Source organism: Rhinolophus hipposideros (assembly GCF_964194185.1).
Source record: "Rhinolophus hipposideros genome assembly, chromosome: 21".
NCBI lineage: Eukaryota > Metazoa > Chordata > Mammalia > Chiroptera > Rhinolophidae > Rhinolophus > Rhinolophus hipposideros.
The window spans coordinates 41,509,129-41,525,439 of record NC_138067.1 but is presented as its reverse complement, the minus strand read 5'-3'; the positions used below and the strand labels follow the sequence as shown (position 1 = coordinate 41,525,439).

The window sequence follows — 16,311 nt, the reverse complement described above, 5'->3', positions numbered from 1 at the left end:
CTAGAACATTTTGTTTAACTTCTTATAGGTGTTTAACACACAGAGAAGTGCACCCATTATACATGTATAGTCTGCTGAATTCACAAACACCCCATCCATGCAGCCAGCTCCTACATGGAGAAACAACATCCCAGTTCCCCAGACGCCCTCTGGTGCCCCCTCCCAGTCATTGTCCGCCACAGTAACCACTATATATTTGGGGTGGGGACTGAGTTCTTATTTTTTCATCTTTTGTGGCCAAGATAATAATGTTTGATACATTGAGTATTATTATTATTATTATTATTATTATTATATTCTTTAGTAGTCCTCAAACTTGAAGGAGCATTACAATCACCTGCAGGGCTTGTAATGACAATGTAGCTCCTCTCAACCCCCCCCCCCCGGATTTCTAATTTGGTCTGTCCGGGGTGGGGCCCAAGAATTTGCATTTCTGAAGAGTTCACAGTAGATACTGATGCTTTGAGGACCACACTTTGAGAACCACTGCTCTGATGGAACTATAATAAGGTACCGTAGCAAACAGGATTTTTCTGGACAGAACAAAATAATTTTGTAGAACATTACACCTTTGTGTTTCATTGTCTCAATTCTGTAGATAGTCACTTGGGATGGAAAGCTCAGAGCCTTGCAGTTTCAGCGTGACAATCAAACCCGTCTCTTCCTAAGGAGGGACATAGCAGGAGATACCTGCAAACCCATCATCTACTAGTAGTCCAAGTCTTGAGGAAATGGCCAGTGCTATTGAAGCGGCCCTTTCATTGGGTCTCTTGGTGCTCTGTCGCCCCCTTGTGCCCAGCCTCAGACCTGCATAAAAAGGACGTGCCTAGGCAGTTCTACTAGAACAATGCTGCTTACCCTCCACGTGTCCGCCAGGGTCACTCTCAGCTTTTCTCCTGCCCTGAACCCTGGGAGACTGCCCTGTGAAGACTCCATCCACGGAGATCCCTTGCCCTCCGCCTTCTGGTTGGGTTCTGATCAGAGGCACTGACAGGAAACCCAGGGGTAGGAGGAGAGAGGTGGGAGTATTTATTTTCTGCGCCCCTCCCTGCATCCCTGCCATTTTATGGCAGTGGCTATGTTCCTGTACCTAGAACTACAGCTCCTAGGGGCTCTTCTCCAAACTCTGCCTTTCTACCCAAAGGGTGATAATGGCTTGGCTCTCACTGAGGCTGGACCCCTGGTACCACCCCATACTTTGTGGGGTCATTCACTCTGTCCACCCCTCTAAAATGTCCCTTCATAATTGTTGCCACTTAAACTCTTTGAGCGACCACCTGTTTCCTGCTAGGACCCTGACTGAATCACAGCACAAACTTCGGGAGAGCCCAGGAGGGAAGGGAACCCTGGCACACCAATGGTCCCCAGAATTTCTTTTCAGGAAGAGCTTGGGATGGCCAAGGGGCTGATTGGAGAGCTCTGTGGGGCTTGTCCTGAAGCTGATAGGATGTATATGGGATTATTTGGGGGAAGGGGCTAAAGCCTTCATGACGCCTTCCTTGGAGCTGTCCCTGAATGTCCCATTAAGGAAAGGTGGAAGTAAAAAGCCTTTATTCCTGTGTGCTGTGCATTGCAGGTCACTTGGGTCCTTGGTTAATTCTCACTCGCTGTTTCTCTCAAGAGCCCTAAGAGGAAGGCAGTAATATGGTTCAGAGATGTATAGTCACTTGTGCAAGGTCACACAGCAAATGACTATAATAATAGCTACCATTAAAAAAATACTACTACTTCATTAATATGAAGTTCTAGAACAGGCAACACTAATCTCTGGTGAAAAAAGAAAGCACACAGTTGCCTCTTGGGCTGAAGTAGAGTGTGAATATTGTCTGGATAGGGGCAAAGAACAATGTTCCTGGGTGATGGAAATGTTCTCTGTCTTTATTTGGGTGCTTAGGCACATGGGTGTTATCTGTTTGTTACAACTCATTGTATTGTTCCCTTAAGATCCGGGCATTAGTTTTATTTCAAAGAAAATAAACAAAAAAGAATTTGCAGACCTAATAGCTGCCATTTTTGAGTGCTGTGTGCCAGGGCTGTCTGAAGGAACTTCGACGGAAAATGAATTCTCAGGACCAATTTATGAAGGACGTGATGAGAATAAAAATAAGCAAATATGTTTGGAGCACTCACCTGTCGTGTATTCACTCCCTGAAAACAAGGTGTACTGCACACCTATTCTGTGCCAGTGGTCTTCTAGGCAACAGACACAACAGTAAACAAACCAGACACAAAAATGACACTCCTCCTGGTGGGGAGTCAGATAACTAGAAAAATATTAAGTGAACTACTTGGGATATTAGATGGTGACAAATTCGGTGGAGAAAAGTAAATAAAGCAGGGAGGAATGGGAGCACGGGGGAATCACGGTTGACAGACTTGATAGTATTGACACTTAGAAATGACATTCCCATGACAAAGGGACTATGCTGTGGCCCTATTGACATAAGAGGAAACAAGCACCGAGAGGCCACCAACCAAAGGTCTGGCCGAGGCAGGGCTGGAATTACAAGCCCCAAGACTCCTTCCAGGGGTGGCCCTGACCCTGGGAGTGGGGACTTAACAGACCGCTTTGTTCTCTTGTTTGGTGGTGGTGGGGGGGCCGTGCAATGACCACCAAGTCAATGACTTAGGCTTGGGGTCTCAGAAGGGAGGAAATGGCTCACAGTAAGTCAATGGGAGAATCCCTTTCCCCCATAGCTGGGAGCTTATCAAGTCTGAAGTGTAGGGTTAAAGGCAGGGTGAGCAAAGGGGTTAATAAGATTGGGGCCTCCAGACTGGGGACTTAGAACGACTGCGGGGCGAGGGGAGGTTGGGGGTTCCAGCGGCAGGTAAGACTTCCCCAGTGAAGGCTTAAAGGTTTAAAGGGGTTAAGGGGGAGCGACAAAGGAGGGGTTAATGGGGGGGCGGGCCTGACTAGGGCGGGGCCTCGGCCGGGAGGAGTCGCCGGCGGGTCCCCGCGCGCCCTGGAGCCCAGACCCCTCCGCAGCCGAGAGCGCCGCCGCCCGCCCCGTCCGGCCGTAGCGCAGTGGTAGGTTCTCATCTCTCCCGGGCCCGCACTTGTCGTCCGGCGGCCTCGGGGCCGCTGCTCCTCGCGCCCCTCGGCGGACTTTGCGTCCCTAGACCCGCTGCCTTGGTCTCCCGCGCCGTCGGGTCCCCGCCCCTCTCAGATGCTGGCTTCCCGGCGTCTCCGTGGTTGACCGGTCTGTCTCCATCTCTCCGCCTGTCTCTGATGTCTCTGTATCCCCTGGCCCTCTCCCTCTGGGTGTGTTTCTCTCTCTACATCTCTGGAGGTCTCTGTGTCTATTTCTTTATCTCTGCCTCTCCATCTCCGTCCATCTGTCTCTGTCTCTCTCCGTCTCCGTTTGCCTCTGTCCCGCATTGGCTTGAGGAGCTCTCCATCTCTGTGGACCTGTCTGCCTCCATCTCCACGTCTTTCTAGCTCTGTGCGTCTCTTTGCCTTTTCCCCTCCTGTCTCTCTGTCTCTCTCCCTTTACTCTGTCTCTTTCTCTTAGACCCCACACTGCCACCTTCAGCCACCCTCACCTCATCGCAAATCCTCACCCCTCCCCAGAGCTTTCCCCTGGGCTGGGGTGCTGCTTGGGAGTGGGGTAAGGAGCATAGGGTTGCTACCTGGGGCAAGTGGACTGTGAGTGACACTGTCTCCAGTGCCTTTTCCACAGTCACCTCACTGCTCCTGAGGTCCCACCCACCCCACCCTCCAATTTCAGGAATTCCTGGCTGGGGGGTGGACTTCCTCCCTCACTTCCTCCCTTCCAGGATTTGGCTGGGTCACCATTAACTCCTTCCTGCATCAGCCTCATCCCCACTCCTTGAACTGAGCCCCCCTCCCCACTCAGACCAGGCTGAGGGGCAGGTCTGCAGTTTCTGTGAGGCCTGAGTTGCAGGATGTGTATCGTGCACTCAGACAGGATGCGTGCTGGGGTATTTGCTTAGGGGCACAGAGGGAGATGATGGCACCCACACCCCCTAACACCCCCTCCAGAGCTCACCACCACCGGCCCCAGTCCTCCTGAACCCACTGAGAGGGTGCCCCACCCCCAGATTTGTCTCTGTGGATGAACTTGACTTCAGGTTTGGGGCGAGGACGGGGAGGTTTTCCTTTCTGTAGTGGGTCCCAGTAGGAGGAGACAAGAGAGACCGATGATGTAGGGGCTCCTAAACTCTGGGGATCGTATAATCAAGAAGTCTTGAATGTGAAGTCTTTGAATGGAACGACCCAGAATGTGAGAATGACAGGAGGGGAGGCCTGGGAATGCTCCAACCTTCAAATCAAAGGTCCTCAGGGTATTTGAATCCTTCAGTCCAAAAGGATTTGTGCTGGAATTTTGGCAGTTTTCAGCTATCGCAGCTGTGAGCTCTAAAGGGCTTTTGGAGCCACCTAGACCAAGCACCCACTTTACAGATGGGGAAATTAAGGCCCAAGAACAGAAGTTCCCACAGTGAGTTAGTGCCAGACCCGGGGTTGGGACTCTAGTTCCACAGAAAATCCAGCGATCTGGCTTCTTTTGCTGCCACTAAGTCGGATTAATTTGGAGAAGGCGTCTTCACCGGGAGGAGGGAAGAATGCCAGGGTGAGTATGAATGGCTGGAATCCAGAAGGGAGCCCTTTACGAGCAGAGAAGAGAAAATATTTCTAAAACCATGGTGGTGGCCAGGGAGAGGGGAAAAGAGTTGGTTTGGGTGGAAAGTGAAGAGTTTCAGTGGAGGAAGAGAGAGAGGAGGGGAAGTTAGGGTGGGGGCAGGGATTAACTCCCGCCTGCCTCTGTCTCCTGACCCTCCCCATGAAGCCCACTGCTCCCGTGGGACAGGGCCTATAATTTGGTTTGTGTCTAGACAAATAATAACTCAGCTGGTGTGAGCTAGCAGGGAAGGATGAAGCCAGGCCCTCTTGGCAAGGGATTGAGAGGCAGCCTGGGCTCCTAGGGTTCCCCCCCACCAGGTGGTGAGAATTTAGGGGCTAGATGAAGGTGGTGACTTAACCCTCCACCCTGTGATTCCTTAGTATCTCAGAATTCTGTATAAGCTTAGAACTTCAGGCGGCTGGAATGTTAAAAAATAGAATAGATAAAAGGGGGGAAGAAAGGAGCGTTCACCATACATAGAGTATGTTCCCATTTCTGTAAAAATAGGGAAATACGTATTCATGTTTTTGCTTGGCAAAGATAATAATCAGAGTTTAATAATAGATTATGAAAGTCATAGAATGTTAAAAAAAATAATAGAACATTCTAACAATAGAACTTTCGAATCTTGGAATGTGAACCTCCTGGAATATTGGGTAAGGGCATGGAAAGCCATCATGATAATAATAATAGAATGGAAAAAAAGTAAAGCTCTAAAATGTTATAATAATAGAAGGGTAAACCATAAAGTGGACTAACAATAGAACCTGAGGATTTGAGAATGCTGGAATCTAGAACATTGGAGGACCCTGGTGTCCCTTACTGGCAGTGTGGGGTTTGGGGAAGATGGGGACTCCTTTGGTAGCAAAGGGGAGACTGAGGCCCAGCAGGACGGTCAGGGTGTCCGAACTGCCTCATGGTTTCCGCCTGTCGCCAGAGCACCAGGTGGGGAGCGAGGCATGGTGATCACATTTCGTCCCCTAATGAGCAGACCGGAGCTGGCCGGTCTCCTGGGGCTACCAGGGGAGGGGGAAGCCAGAGCCCACAGAGGAGAGAAGTGGGGAGAGGCAGCTTGGTGGCTTCTAGGACAAGGCTGGTGAGTGAGCTGAGGGTGCTGGGGATGTGGGGGCTGCATCGCTTCTCCTTCTTGTCCTCTCAATCCCCAGTCCTTTAGCCTTGCTGGATTTAGGGGTGGCTGGCAGACCTAGGGACTTATCTGGCCTGAACAGCTGAGACATGGGGCTGTGGTCTGACCAGTGCTTCTTGTCCCCAACGACCGCTCCACACTCGGGCTCCTCTCTCTTCCCTGTCCCTCTGAGGAGGAGGCAGCAGGGACTAAAGAGGGGGGACCGGGGTAGCTCCTTGTGGGGTCTGTGAGATTTGGGAGTTGTGTCCCCAGTAAAGCCTGAGTAAGGGAGGCAACTTAGATCCCAACTGCAGAGGGTCTTGATGCTGGGGGTGGAAAGGAGTCAGGTGATGGAGGGACGCCCAAGACACAACAGTCACTTGCTTTTTTATGGTGAGAAAGTCCCTGTATCTTTCAGCAGATTCTGCAGCAGGTCTGCGGACGCCAGACTTGAGGAAAATCACAGGAGTTCAGGGAGTGTCGAGAGAAGACATTCAGGGAAGGGAAGCTCTTCAGTTAAGAGCAACAGATCTGCCCATTCTTGGCACATCACGTGATTTAGACAACTGCCTTGCCCCTCTGGGCCTCAGTTTCCCCTTGTGTACCAGAAAGTGGTCAGAAATAGCCTCTCACCACCGAGTTGTCACATATAGGCCTGCTGCATTGTGGAATTCTGAGTCTGACGCTCCTGTGCTGTCTTCTGAGGTTTCGATGGTGAGCAGATCTCAGGTGAAGGAGAAGAGAGTGTTCTCTGAGTGCCCCTCCCCCCATGCCCAGCGCCTCCTAGAAGCAGGTGGGTTGAGGAGGTGGGATGGGAGGAGGGAGGGGTGAGTGTCCAGCTGGTTCCCTCTTGAGGAAATTAGCAATGGGAAGTGTATTTCCTCTGGCTGCCAGAAATTAGTCTCCAGCTTGTGTGCTGGCTCCCGCCTCAGCTAAACCCCGGGGTCTCCAGGGGGTGGGGCAAAAGGAAATCCCAGCTCTGGGGTCCTCCTCCCACTACCAACTGGTATCTACTTTCAGCTCTCCAGTGCCTGTGGAAGAATAATAATTGTTCTAATACTGCATAATTTATAGATGCTATCACCAAGGATTTTCATATCTGTGATGTGACTAGTATAAAAATTGTGCCCCCCTTTGTAAGAAGGGGAAAATGAGGCTTTTGAAAAAGAAGTAATTCCCTCAATGTTACAAAAGTGGGAGAGACAGAGCTGAGGGATGGAGATTTTTTTTTTTTAAACAGGACTTTATTGGGGAACAGTGTGTACTTCCAGGACTGTTTTTTCCAAGTCAAGTTGTTGTCCTTTCAGTGTTAGTTGTGGAGGGCGCAGCTCAGCTTCAGCTCCAGTTGCGTTCTTAGTTGCAGGGGGCGCAACCCACCATCCCTGTGGGAGTCAATGAGTTGAACCGGCAACCTTCTGATTGAGAGCCCATTGGCCCATGTGGGAATCGAACCGGCAGCCTTCGGAGTTAGGAGCACGGAGCTCCAACCGCCTGAACCACCTGGCTGGCCCTGGGATGAGAGCTGTTTTGAGTGACTTGATCTGGGTGGTGGTCCGGGGGGTGTTCCGATTTGAAGGGAAGGACTGGATTGCACTATTTCAGCCAAGAGGAAGCCCCCTCCATCCCATCTCGACAGGTCCAGGAGCCTCTGTGAGTCTGGGGTGAGGGCAGAAGCTCTGTAGCTGAGGACCCCGCAGGGGGTAAGACTTACTTAGCAGGACTCAGTCCTGACCTTTCAGAGTCAATTATGTATGGGATATTACAGGCTCTTTTCGCTCCCCAGCCCCCTTTCTCTGGGACCCTGCAGGGACTTGTTTGAGCCTGAAGGGGGGGTGGTGGTGTTTGCTGCCACAAGGCAAGAGGGAGCCCATATTGGGGGATGGGCTGACCAATTCAAGTTTCTTCAGTTCACAGTCTGTTGAGCACCTACTGTATGCCGGGCATACAGCAGTCAACACAAGGTTCCTGACCTCCTGGAATGTCCACTTTAGACTGACAGACAAAAACAAGATACTAGGTATGTGAGGAAGAGAGCCCTGGGGAGTAGGTGGGACTCTGGGTAGGGAGGACCTCCCAGAGGAAGTGAAGCAGGTGAGGCAGCAAGTCCTAAGATCTGAAGGAAGAGCATTCCAGGTGGAGGGTACCGTAAGGGCACAGGTTGTGAGGCTGGAAAGGTCATTGGCCTCGAGGCCACCGAGGCAGGAGAGGGGAGGTGGGCAAGAAAGTCAGGTAGCCCCTTGTCACCTGGGGCAAGGAGTTGGAATTTTACCCCTAAGCCCATTGGGAAGCCATTGGAGGCTTTCAAGCAGAGAAGTAACCAGAGCTGATTTTCATGTTGGAAAGAACTTTGTGGCTGCAGTGTGGGAAGTGAGGTGAAGGATATCAGAATGGCAACCAAGAAAGCAGTAAGGAGGCCACTGTAAGGGTCCAAGCAAGTGAGTGGTGATGGTGGCACAGAGCAGGCTGTGGTGGGGACTTTAGAGAGAGTCATGCATGGATTCAGGATTTATTGTAGAGGTAGGTATAGCCAAAAGGACTTTCCCATGGAAGGATGCTCAGGCATCTGGGAGGTTTCCAAAGATCTGCTGTGTGACTTTGGGTTTATCCCTTCCCCTCTCTGGGCCTCAGTTTCTCCATCTGTCCAACTGACTCAACCAGTGGTTTTCTTTTTTTTTCATTTTCTTTTTCTAATTTTTCAATTACAGTTGACATTCAATATTATTTTATATTTTATATTAGTTTCAGGTGTACAGCATAGTGGCTAGACATCTATACAATTCAGGAAGTGACACTATATATGGTTATTACAACATTATTGACTATGCTGGACTTTACATTCTCGTGATTATTTTGTAACTGCCGATTTGTACTTTTTTTTTTTTTTATTGGGGAAGAGGAACAGGACTTTATTGGGGAACAGTGTGTACTTCCAGGACTTTTTTTTTTTTCCAAGTCAAGTTGTTGTCTTTTCAATCTTAGCTGTGGAGGGTGCCGTTCAGCTTCAAGTTGTCCTTTCACTCTTAGTTGTGGAGGGCGCAGCTCAGCTCCAGGTCCAGTTGCCATTGTTAGTTACAGGGGGCGCAGCCCACCATCCCTTGTGGGAGTCAAACTGGCAACCTTGTGGTTGAGAGGACACGATCCATCCAACTGAGCTATCTGGGAGGCAGCTCAGCTCAAGGTGCCATGTTCAATCTTAGTTGCAGGGGGCACTGCCCACCATCCCTTGTGGGACTCGAGGAGTTGAACCGGCAGCCTTGTGGTTGAGAGCCCACTGGCCCATGTGGAAATCGAACCGGCAGCCTTCGGAGTTAGGAGCACAGAGCTCCAATCACGTGAGCCACCGGGGCCGGCCCCAATTTGTACTTCTTAATCCCTTCACCTTTTTCACCCAGACCCCAAAGTGCCCCCCTCTCACCTTCAGTGGTTTTCAAAATGTGTTCTGGGGATTCTTCTGAGGTTCCCCCACTTTATTTCATCTAGAGCACAGAGCAGCTTCCCCCTTTCACTGTCTTAGATAGGGTTTCCAGTTAAGATTTTTTTTCTGGGCGGTTGGATAGCTCAGTTGGTTAGAGCGCGAGCTCTCAACAACAAGGTTGCTGGTTCAATTTCTGCATGAGATGGTGGGCTGCGCCCCCTGCAACTAAAGATTGAAAAGAGCAACTGGACTTGGAGCTGAGCTGCGCCCTCCACAACTAGATTAAAGGACGACTTGGAGCTGATGGGCCCTGGAGAAACACGCTGTCCCGCAATATTCTCAAATAAAATTTATTAAAAAATACAAAAAGATTTTTTTCAACCCATAAAATTAAACCTGTGCAAGTCCCTAAATATAGTGGCTTCCGAAGATGGCTCTGATTCAGGACTTTGCTCCCCTTCTTTCTGGGGCTCACGATAGTCAGAGGCTTGGTCCATGACTATCTTCTACCTTGTGCCTGCAAGTCTTCCCAGGACCAAAGCGGTGACAGGCCTAAGGTTTTCACTTGGGAAAGTCAGAGGGTAGTGGGAAGAGGCAATGAAGGGAGTGTGGTCCCTGAGGGAGGGGACTTGCCCTTGCTCCCCGACCTTGATGGAGTCCAGCAGCCCCTCCTCTTATCCCTCCCCCACCAGCCCTCTGCAGCAATGGATCTCAGCCCCCACTATCATCCCAGGACCTCTTTCTGTCCAGTTATTCTTGGGTTGAAACAGAAGCACAGGCTGGAGCAAAGGGGGCTAGAGCCATGATTTCCCCTCTCCCGTCATCAGGACCTTGGGCAGGTCTCTGAACCACTCTGTGTCTCAGTTTGTCAAATGGGAAATAAACAGTACTTTCCTCATGGAGTTCTATAAATGTTAATGAATTACTACTCATAAAAGTGCTTAGAACGGGGTCCGATATTAGTAGGACTCATAAACTTTAGCTGTTATCACCATGGTCATTATCATTGTCAAGAATGGGGTGCCCTGTGTTAGGAGTGGGAGGCTAGTTCCAGCCCTGGTTCCAGTTCTGTCACTGCCTTGTTGGTCCTTGAGGGGAGTGGCCAGCCTCCCTGGGCCCCTTCTCTCTGTCTGAAATGATAGCATTAACCTAGACCAGCATTTTCCAAAGCTTGATATGACTCTTATGTCGGTTTTCCATGGTTTCTGGAAGAAAGTTCTAAAATCGGAGTTGGGTCTTTATTTTAACATCGATTAGGCAAAAATATATCTGGCACCTCAAAGCTGTGTTTTCAGAGATCTGTTGTCTAGACCGGGGCTCAATAAGGCATCATCGGGGTGTCCACCTTCCACAGCCTACAGGAGATGGCAAGGGGTATGGGAAGACGGCGGCGGCCCCTGACTCCCCTCACTGCGGTCCTCTCTCCCCACAGGCACTGCAAAGTCAGCTTTGAACTCTGAGGTGGGGCCACCTCATCTCAACTGCTCAGCCCCTAGGAGGACCAAGCCGGAGCCCCTCCCCTCCCCTCCCCCCTTCAAATCCCCCCTCCATCTATAATCTTCCTGTGATCTGGCCCTTACTCACCTCCTTCCTGTTTCTTAAAAACCCTTCCCACATTCTCCAGACTGAACAATTCCTCTCTGTCCACCCCCCACCCAGGACACCTCCTTTACTGTCATCTCCTCAGTGGTTACTTTACTTATTTTATCATTTCTTACTAGGGTCCTAGGAAATGCCAGTGGGTTCACCCCCACCCACATTACCTGGTCTTTTCAACATGCCCTAACTGTAGTTTGCCCTATCTCAACACTATCCTCTATATTGCCGGTGTCTTCTAGTACATTCCATCTCACCATTACTTTAGCACAGCCCACTTACTTACTCCATTCTGTACAGATAATCTTCCTCTCACCACTGCCCACTGATGCCTTCATCTCCTCGATAAACACTCCCCCCAGCCAATTTTTTTGATACCCCAATATGCCCTCATTTACACTCTGAGTCTATAAACACCCCCTTGACAAAGCTCTTTGTTAATCCCACCACCCTCAAAACCTCCCGCCTGTTGTAATTCTAACTTTCCCCTGTCAAGCTCCACTCTTTCCTGCCCAGCCTGGCCCTGGATTCGTAGTCAACCTCATTTTTTCCTCGTGGACTGCCTCCCACCATGTGCCCCTGAGCCTCCAAGAAGGGGGCTCAGGGCCCCGATGGCCTCCCGCCCCCCGTGGCCCCATAGCCCCCGTGGGCCAGGGGAAGCTCCTGAAAGCCCCACTGCTGAGAATGGGCAACGGCACATGGGAGGGCTGCCACGTGGACTCACGCGTGGACCACCTCTTCCCGCCGTCCCTCTACATCGTCGTCATCGGCGTGGGGCTGCCCACCAACTGCCTGGCCCTGTGGGCCGCCTACCGCCAGGTGCGGCAACGCAACGAGCTGGGCGTGTATCTGATGAACCTCAGCATCGCGGACCTGCTGTACATCTGCACGCTGCCACTGTGGGTCGACTATTTCCTGCACCACGACAACTGGATTCACGGTCCCAGCTCCTGCAAGCTCTTCGGGTTCATCTTCTACACCAACATCTACATCAGCATTGCCTTTCTGTGCTGCATCTCGGTGGACCGCTACCTGGCCGTGGCCCACCCACTGCGGTTCACCCGCCTGCGCCGCGTCAAGACAGCTGTGGCCGTGAGCTTTGTGGTCTGGGCCACGGAGCTGGGCGCCAACTCGGCGCCCCTCTTCCATGATGAGCTCTTCCGCGACCGCTACAACCACACCTTCTGCTTCGAGAAGTTTCCCATGGAGGGCTGGGTGGCCTGGATGAATCTGTACCGAGTCTTCGTGGGCTTTCTGTTTCCGTGGGCCCTCATGCTCTTGTCTTACCATGGCATCCTGCGGGCCGTGCGGAGCAGCGTGTCCACTGAGCGCCAGGAGAAGGCCAAGATCAAGCGGCTGGCCCTCAGCCTCATCGCCATCGTGCTGGTCTGCTTCGCGCCCTATCACGTGCTCCTGCTCTCCCGCAGCGCGGTCTACTTGGGCCGCCCCTGGGACTGTGGCTTCGAGGAGCGTGTCTTCTCCGCGTACCACAGCTCGCTGGCCTTCACCAGTCTCAACTGTGTGGCCGACCCCATCCTCTACTGCCTCGTCAACGAGGGCGCTCGCAGTGACGTAGCCAAGGCCCTGCACAACCTGCTCCGCTTCCTGGCCAGTGACAAGCCCCAGGAGATGGCCAATGCCTCGCTCACCCTGGAGACGCCGCTCACTTCCAAGAGGAATAGCACCGCCAAGGCCACGGCAGCCAGCTGCGTGGCAGCTCCCTCCTCCCAGGTGGACCAGGTGCCGCTGAAGATGTTGCCACCGGCACAGTGAACCTCAAATCGTGGAGCCCCCATTCCTCAGATCTCATCCCACACTGTCTTCCCTCCTTGTTCAGTGTATGCAAATTATATGTAAATAATAATTACATATGATTATTACTATTCATAAGAAAATGTTACTATTCATAAGAAAATAGGAAAACAGTGAGGTTGATGTGTCATGGGTCAACCATCCTCCTCCTAACAATTCAGTTGAACTGTGGCTAGCCCTGTGCTGGGGCGGTGCTAATGACACAGTGGTGATGAAGGACAGACCTGGCCCTGCCTTCATAGGCTCCTCCTCCAATGGACAGTGATGACTCCGAATGGGCAGGGCTCAGAGAGTGGAAGCCAGGGTCCAGGGGAACCCATGAGGGCATCTGACCCAGTCTGGGGGTCAGGGAGGACTTCTTGGAGGTGGGGTAAAGACAAAAAAGAGAAAAAAGTTAGGATTATTTCCAACCTTGGGGTAAAAGTTGGTGACTCAAGGGGAGAGTGGAAGGAGAATGGAGTGATCACTTTTGCTCTTGGGAAGCCCCCAAGGTTCATGTAAGGGAGAAAGAGCAGATCAGGCCAATTTTGAGTTTCTAGATAAACAGCATTCTCCAAGTCCGGATTGAGGAACAAGAGGGAAAATGTCAGAGCCCAAGTGAAGGGCAATCAAGGCAGACTGGCTGGAGGAGGGGTGAGCAGAGAGCAGGCTGGGGGAGTCTTGAGACAAGAGGAAGGATATTTATTCATTCATTCAATTAAGATTTATTTGTTCCTACAGCCTGGCCTGCGCTGGCCCGGCCTGGGGACACAATGGCGATTGAGATAGCCCAGGCCCCACCCTCATGGGGCTTACAGTAAATGAGTAACTAAAAATGAATATGTTTGGAATTGATAAGTGTAATGGGGGAAAAATAAAGCCCATTGGAGGGACAGTGACATGGATCTAGATGAGGTCAGGGGAGCACTCACTCAGAAAGTGGCATTTGAGCAAAGACCTGAAGAAAGGGAGGGGGTCAGCCCTGTGGCTGTCAGGCAGAAGAGCACTGCAGGCAGAGGGAACAGCAAGTGCAAAGCCCTGGAGTAAGAGAATGCCTGAATTTTGAGGCACAGCAAGTATAGTGGTGTGGCTGGAACAGAGGGAGGGAGACATGAGTGGGAGGTGAAACTGGCAAAGAGACAGAGGTCTGTCTTTTGGGCCTTTTTAAGTCCTGGTAAGGAATTTGCCTTTTAGTCTGAGATAAATGGGAGCTGCAAGAGGAGGGATGTGAATTGACTTAAATGTTAACAGGATCCTGCTGGCTGCTGAGTGGGAAGCAGAATAGTTGAAGTTAGGGCAGAAGCTGGGAGCCCAGTGAAGCAGTAACTGCAGTGGTCCAGGTGGGAGATGCTGGTGACTGGACCAGGGTGGAGTGAGCAGGAGCAGTGGTCAGTTTTGGGATTTATTTTGAAGGAATACAATGATGAAAGAAGCACAAGTGCCTGTGGGATTGTGTAGCACGAGTCTCTTGCCCATCTTGGGAAAAGGGAGACTGGGAGCCTGAGCTGGAAGGACCTTTGGGAATGATCCCAGGCCCTATTCCAGGGCGGTCACTGGAGAGGCCGAGTGACTAGCCCAGGGTTTCACAGCCGGTGAGTCAGCCTGGGGCCATCCTGGACTCCCTCTCCGTTCCCTGTCTCTGCCTCTGTTCCCACGCCCCAGAGTGGCCAAGGCTACTTGCCCTGGCTGGTGACCTCCTTCCTCCCCTGGCCCTCAGGAGTCACCAGGAATAGTCCTCCTTCTATACCAGGCTAGAGAATGTGAGGAAGCACCCAGATCTAGACAGGCCTCACCCCTTCTGGTAGGTCACCTTCCTCCCTTTCTCCCCTTGGGTGTGTAACAGGCTCCAAGCTCCTGATGAAATGTGACAATCCCCCTAAACACACACACACACACACACACCCTTGCCCCAGAAGTTCCCAGAAGAGGTTCCTGGAAACCTTTCTCAGAGAAAGGAAGAGGAGGGAGGAGGGGAATGAGAAAATAATCTACTTAATGAAGAAAATAATTTTTCAGGAGGGGGATTACTGAGATGCAGGAAGTTGGGGCTTTGGTGTTAGGGAGGAGAGAAAGGAGGGAAGGAGGAGGGCCTGGGATTTGGGGGCCCTAGTAATTTTCCCATCCTGTTTCATTGCCATAAAATTACTGGAATGGAGATTTAGGGGGCCGGATATTTTGAACATAGTCACCTCAGAGAATCAGATGAAAGCCTGCACATTACCCCTCCAAATGTTCATTCCCATTTATTCAATAAATATTTATTGAGCACCTACTGTGTGCCAGGACTGTTCTAGGAACTGAGGAAACAACAGTGAATTACACAAAGTCGTGTACAAGTTTGGAAGTTTCCTAAACCCCTCATGGGGTACTGCAGCCCCCCAGTAGGTCCTTGGGCCCCAGGCTAACAACACCCCTGGTGATCAGAAAACTCTGGGCTGGGACTCAAGAAATCCCAGCCTCAGCTCCGTCCCGATGACCCCTGGAATGTGGGATAAGTTCTTTTCATACTCTGGCCTCAGTTTACCAGTCTGTAAAATGGGGAAGAGGTTGGTTTCAAGTGGATATGGACCTTGAATAGGCCCCAAGCTCCCTCACACCTTCAGTCCAGAAGGGGATCCTGAGGAGGAGCTGTTTTTATGGTCTTGACATTTCTTAGTATGTAATTTAGAATATCTGGATTCACACATACCAGTGCCATCATTACAAATGAAATAGAGGTCCATCGGTGCCTGGCACTTGACAAAGGATGGACAGGGAGTCAGAGTGGATACCAAGGAAACCCAGGGTCCCCTGACTCCATGTCCTGAACTTTTGTTCCCTCCTACACACCACTCCTCTGCTCCTGTCTTCTCTCCTAGAATCCTCAATTACCCATCAGCACTCCACCATCCAGGAATTTCTCTCAACCCCTTCCTGACTTTGTTTATATGATTTTGCTCCCTGCTGGTTAAGGGAGGACAGTCTGGGACATGTCCTTAAACTTCTTCCTGAGCCAGCTCCCTGGGGACCCTCGCCCCTCAATGGAGGAAGTGTGGCTGCTTGAGAACGGGTATGATTTTATTTGCCAAGATACTGGGCTATCAACCTCTGCTGGCTGAGGGACCTCGTGCCAGCGCCCTGCTCCTCTCTGGGCCTGTTTGCCAGTTATTTGGGAAAGCGTTCAATTAGCTGTTTCTGGAGAGGAAATGCACCCTCATGCTAGAGGTAGCAATAACAATGATAGTACCTGTATAGTAATAGGGGCTGTTTATGGAGTTCTTACTATGTGACTGGCACCATTCTAAGCACTTAACATATAGTTCAGTTTTTACATTCAAGATTCTTATGCAAGCCTCACAGCAACCCAATTAGGCAAGTGCTATTAAAAGACACACTTGTCAACATTCTTGTAGACAAGAACACCGATGCCCAGAGAGGTTACGTCACTCGCCTAATATCACACAGCAAGTAAATGACGGAACTGGGATCCCAAACCAGGTCTGTATGACTATATGTAGCTAGTTTTATCTTAATCCCAGTGAGAGTTCTAACCGGCAGAGGTAGCTGTATTTGGGATTCATTAGTCCTAATTAGGACTAATTAAGAGCCTCATCTGGGCGGAGAGGCCACCTACGTACGTAATGTCTCCAAAGACGGGGGTGACACTAGCTGCAGCAGGCGTGGGAACCATTCACGTTCCCGCGAGCAGCCGTTCAACTGCACAGCCCTCTGACCGCCCCACTTCCGTATACATTTGCATA

At 51.0% G+C, this 16,311-nt stretch overlaps 1 protein-coding gene across 3 annotated transcripts; it reads left to right on the top strand.

Annotated features, from left to right (window-relative positions):
- Positions 1-3,009: 3,009 nt before the first annotated feature.
- GPR4 (G protein-coupled receptor 4) lies at positions 3,010-14,836 on the top strand. Of its 3 annotated transcripts, none has more exons than XM_081031471.1 (2): positions 3,010-3,028; positions 11,277-14,836. In XM_081031471.1, exon 2 carries the CDS (start codon positions 11,465-11,467, stop codon positions 12,551-12,553), a length of 1,089 nt encoding a protein of 362 aa, XP_080887597.1. In that variant the 5' UTR covers positions 3,010-3,028; positions 11,277-11,464; the 3' UTR covers positions 12,554-14,836. The 3 variants fall into 3 exon arrangements, with proteins under 3 accessions (XP_080887597.1, XP_080887595.1, XP_080887596.1); XM_081031469.1 differs by lacking the exon at positions 3,010-3,028 and adding an exon at positions 3,051-4,592 and having other exon boundaries at positions 10,617-14,836; XM_081031470.1 differs by lacking the exon at positions 3,010-3,028 and adding an exon at positions 6,443-6,562 and having other exon boundaries at positions 10,617-14,836.
- The last annotated feature ends 1,475 nt before the right edge of the window (positions 14,837-16,311 follow it).